The following is a 5,000-nucleotide window of genomic DNA, read 5'->3' as shown; positions in this document are numbered from 1 at the left end:
AATGCGGCGATAAACTAACATTAGTTTCAGATCTAGAGCCTGTCGAATCATCGGTAGCATCGGCTGTACAGCTACTCCAAGTGCACGAGCCCGTCAGCAGTAGCACTACGCTAGATGCAGGTGAAGATGTGGACGAGGATGATGAAGGAGACGATCGGAGTGAAACTCCAACCGATGCCGGTCAGGAGGAGGTAGAAGAAGTGGATAAGAAGAACGATATGGTGAAGGTGGCCAACGTGGTGCAGACCGTCGTTCCACTGGCTAGCTATACCAGCTCGGCAACACCTACCGGTGGTGTTGGTGGTGCGCCTGGTGCATCCGTTGGAGCGTACACCGTCACGTACGATGGTGGAGGTGGTGGACATCCGGGCACTACCGTCTACGGTACGCCGGCTCTGTCAACGACAACATATCAGACCGGGGTAGGTAGTTTGTACGAGCGTTGGAGGGCTTTCGATTCCAGTTACCAGTTCGCTAACAAGTTCTCTTCATCGTGTACCATCAGCCGGACGGTTCTATCTATGCGGTACCGTCCTCCCTCGTCTACACATATCCAACGACGATGGATCCGAGCGAGATGTCCGGTGGATACTTCGTGCCCGTGTTTGATCCGCAACAGCGAGATGCGGCCAGCCTTTGCTCGACACCCGGTGCCTCTATCTATACCGCATCGGCTGGCGCCCCTTCGACAGTATTACATCCGATCGCTTACACACCTACGGCGGCAGCCGCAGCGGCCGCTGCCGCTGCCTACGGTGGTACACCGCTCTACCAGAATCCGCTCGTCTACTCGTCCGACCAGTTCCCGACGGCACAGGCAGCCGCGGCCGCACAGCTCTCACAGTATCCAATCAGCTACCCGATCGGTATCGGATATCCGTTCAATGGTAGGTGGTCTGGAGGTGGTCGTTGCGACCAAATCGGGATCGGAAATCCTTAAACAAGATATCATTCTGTTCACTATCAATTCCAGGTGCTACGTACCAAAACTACTGGAACCAACCTATTACTTACTACGTTCCTCAAGCGCCGGTACAATCGGCAACGGTTGGCGGACCGTCACTTATCATGCCGTCGCCTATTGCACAAACGCCAACGAATGGCGCTGGTAGTGCTGGCATCATCACAACCACCAATGCTGCGTCCGCAACGCATGGCACGGTGGCTGGTACCAGCACGGCTGGTCCTGGCATGGGAGGAAAGCGTAACGGAACGCCTCCGAACAATCATGTTGGGCAAGGGCATGCCCCGTCACAGCCACTGCCAGCGCCACCGTCGAATCACAGCGCATCAGTTACGCCCGTTCCGATCTCTCCGTACGCTACGAATATTCCCGTACCATTGCCCGATCCGTCGTCGGCCGCTGGTGCCCCGATGTACGCCGCCTTTCCACAGCCTCTCTATCCGAATATGCTTCCTTTCGCTAGTCCGCTAGCTGCCCATCCTCACTCGACGGCCGCGGCCACAGCGGCAGTCAACTCGATGCTTCCCACTGCCGCTCCATTCCACCACCATGCTGCACCGCAATCGTCAGCATCGGGCCACCACCACCATCATCACCATCACCAGCAGCAGCAGCAGCAACATCAGCAACCACAGCATCAACCGTCACACCCACACCATAACCCAATTCACTCGCACTCGCATCCTCATGGTGCCGGAGGTAGTAGTGCGGGTGGTGGTGCAGGATCCGAGGCAACCGTCGGTCAGGGACAACACTATGGCCATGCTATTGGACCGAACACTGCAGGTGCTAGTGGGGGTGGTGGAAGCAACAGTAGCAGCAGTAGCGCAAGCAGCAGCAGCCACGGTAGCAATAACGGTACCGCGAACGCACAGACGCCCCAGTCGACTCCGAGTACACCGCTCTCGTTACCGATGTCGCTGCCGGCTCATCATGGTGGTGGAAAGGGAGGTAGTGTACCGTTGTTTCCGACGCCTCCCATGGTACAGCACGGTCCCGGTGCAGGAGGCTACAGCGTAACAGCTACCAGCGTACATCATCATTATGGTGGCCAAATAGTTGAAGAGCGCAAAAATGGTGGCCCCGGTGGTTATCAGGGTAGCAGCAAAGGGAGGCTACCAAACGCGCCCAGCTCAGGAGGCAGCTATTTTAACTATAGCACTGCCGCCGGCACCGGCGTGCGACAGATGACACCGAACGGCCCGGTAACCGGTCCGGCAGGAACGAGCACCTATCAGCCGAACAATAAAGGTGGTGGCAGCTATGCGACGAATACAGGGAACAATACTGCTGGGCCAACGACAGGGGCAACCGGGGGACCACTAATACTAGGACCTCCGCCACCGGGTAAGGGAGGTAACCGTCATGAATCAGGCGGGGCACCGACGAACAGTAAACCTCCTCTGATACCGACGCTTCCAACGATGGTGGCCAATACGGTGCCACCCTCGGCCACTGGTGGAGCGATGAGTGACAAATCACGGTTAAATCGATCTTCGAAGCCCCCAAATCTGGATCTGAAGCGTGGCTTCACTACATCGAACAGCTACCATCACGTAGTGAACAGTCGGAACACGCCGAGCACGAACTCGAACGAAAGTAACGGTTCGCCGAACAGTATTACGTCGTCGTCTGTGCATGAGCACGGCCATCCGACCGGCGGTCCGATACCACCACCGGCTGCCCATCCTAATGCCGTTGCCCACCATCATCCACATCCACACCATCATCATCAGGGGGCGCACGGCGGTAGTAGCAATCACTCGTCGACTCCAACAACTCATGGTGGACACCATGGTGGTCATGCTGTGGTTCCTAGCGGTCCACATCAAAACCATCATCATCCACAACACCCGCAGCATCATCATGGCAGCGTAAACACTAGCCAGCAACAGCAACAGCAGCAGCCGCCGCAACAACAACTACAACATCATCATCACCATGGATCTGCTGTTGGTGGTGGTGGTGGTGCAGCTGCAGGAGCAGCGGCGACTCATTACTACACCGCGGGTCCACCGGGCAGTGGTCAACCGCTGGCCGCCGCAGGACCACACGGACAGGCGTCCTACTATACACCCGGAGGTACGCACACACAACGAGGGGGTAGTGTTGGGAGTAATAATGGAAACGCTGGCAGCAGTAGCACCGTAGGAGGAACGAATGGTGGCACTAGTGGAACCAACAATGGGGGACACGCTACACACCATACGCACGCTTTGACTGCAACGGCTGCAACAGTTATGCATAACACGGCCGTAGCTGCAGCCGCCGCTGCGGTTGAACCGTACCATCAGCAGCTGATCCCAATCAATGCTACCCCTGGGATGTCGTACGTTAAGATCGGACACTCGTACTTTGTGAGTACACTTTTGAATGCGCATCGCAAACGTTACAATGTCGGTTATGATCATTCATTGACTGTTTTGTCCTTTTTTATTTTAGCCCTCACTAGCGCTACCCCAGAGCCGTCGATCGCCTCCAAATGAAATACGTCCTCTAGCCGGTGTCTACCCAACTATGAACATGGTTATGCCGGGTAAGTGATAATTGGTGTACGTAAAATATTGAACTATAACAAACATCAAACGATGATATTTCATAGCATCAGCACGACAATTCACACCGCGCCCGCAGCACAGCAGTGGTTACGGTGGTAACAAGGCCACGAAAACGCTTCGGTAAACCTTTACAAACTGACACCGTATCCTGCTGTGGCTCGTCCGGAACGAGTGGGACGGATTTGATCAAAGACAGTCTCACCCAGAAGTATAACCAGAAGCATAAGAGAACATGAAACAAACCACTAAACTAATAACCGTAAACAGCAACGTTTCGTAGCGATAAACCATTCTAGAAAACAGACAACAAGAATAAAGAGAAGGGATAGCAAAAAAAGCAACACACTCACACAAAAAAGAGCTAAAAAAATACAACAGCTAAATTTAAGAATATAATGTGATCCGATAACGAATCGAGCGAGATAACCTCGGTTTCGAAGATGATTTGTGCCCATGAGGCGCATTTTGTCCACGCGAAAAAGCCAGTAGACAAAAAGAAAGCGTAACATCTTAGCTGATTGTAGCCTGCCTATCGTACTGATCGACCGAGCCTCGCTCGCTAGCGAGCAATGCTGAACCGTTTTTAACAAACAGAATAGCTAAACCTATTGCAAAGCCACAAACAGCAGCAACAACAGCAACAGCATGATCATATATGTACGTGAGACTGCGCTCGAAAGACAAACAAGTTATAACAATATGCTATTGGTAGAGAAGTGTAGCTACAGCAGCGAGTAAGATGTTTATTTAAGCGTATAAGTTTGATACGGGAGTGACATTCGAAAGCACTTCGAATCTATTGCAGGAATTGTCGTGAAGCGTGTCGTTTCGACAGCGTGGCAGAGTGAAACAGCGGGACAGGGAGCAAGCTCTTGTGAGTTTGCTTGATATGGTGTCGGTTCCGAATAAAATGGGTGAACCAGTTGCCATCACAAGTCCTTGACCTCCGCAACATTGCACAACAGAACATAACAACAATAGATTCGCTGATCCACAGCTACTCATTTTACTTTACCTGCCCTTATGGACCAGCTGTCGTAAGATGTAGCACTATTCGAAGATTTCTTCTATTTATCGTAACATGTTTTTCACAATGGAACATAATGAATGTTCTCAATCAACCAGTGATAGCGGACAGGGATAAATGAAGACAGCGTGAACGCGTCAGGATCAATGCGATGGGTGCTGAAAACGTGGATCGAAAGAGGAGACATACTCCCGGAGAGAGTGTTGAAATGTTTAGTACCAGCAAATGAGGTGCGTTGTGTTTGATTAGTGGATCGTTGCAGTTCATAAAGGATGTCTAATCCGACAAATGGGATGTACAAATACGATGGATAGGGTCCCGACGGGAGTGAGTTAAAAACGGCGCTAATGGCTTCGTATATTAATAAACAACGGAAAATTTGATTTCCATACTGAATTTTGGTAAATTAATTTGCTTTTGGCTTGCGTTTGGAAAAAGATCAAGATTATGC

General features: G+C 52.1%; 1 protein-coding gene across 8 annotated transcripts in view; it reads left to right on the top strand.

The window, feature by feature from the left end:
• The window catches only part of LOC125955156 (protein encore-like), a 40,817-nt gene that overhangs the window by 34,359 nt on the left and 1,458 nt on the right, over positions 1-5,000 (top strand). For all 8 annotated transcript variants that reach the window (XM_049686112.1, XM_049686117.1, XM_049686118.1 and 5 more), the window contains 5 exons: positions 1-422; positions 506-887; positions 974-3,321; positions 3,407-3,500; positions 3,567-5,000. The exon at positions 1-422 is cut by the window's left edge and continues 181 nt beyond it; the exon at positions 3,567-5,000 is cut by the window's right edge and continues 1,458 nt beyond it. In XM_049686112.1, the coding sequence (XP_049542069.1) occupies positions 1-422; positions 506-887; positions 974-3,321; positions 3,407-3,500; positions 3,567-3,646 (3,326 nt within the window). In that variant the 3' untranslated portion in view covers positions 3,647-5,000. The remainder of the gene's footprint in view (positions 423-505; positions 888-973; positions 3,322-3,406; positions 3,501-3,566) is intronic.

This window comes from Anopheles darlingi, chromosome 3 (assembly GCF_943734745.1).
Source record: "Anopheles darlingi chromosome 3, idAnoDarlMG_H_01, whole genome shotgun sequence".
Classification (NCBI taxonomy): Eukaryota; Metazoa; Arthropoda; class Insecta; order Diptera; family Culicidae; genus Anopheles; species Anopheles darlingi.
Note: the sequence above shows the minus strand (reverse complement) of the source record. Positions and strands in the feature narration are given on the sequence as shown.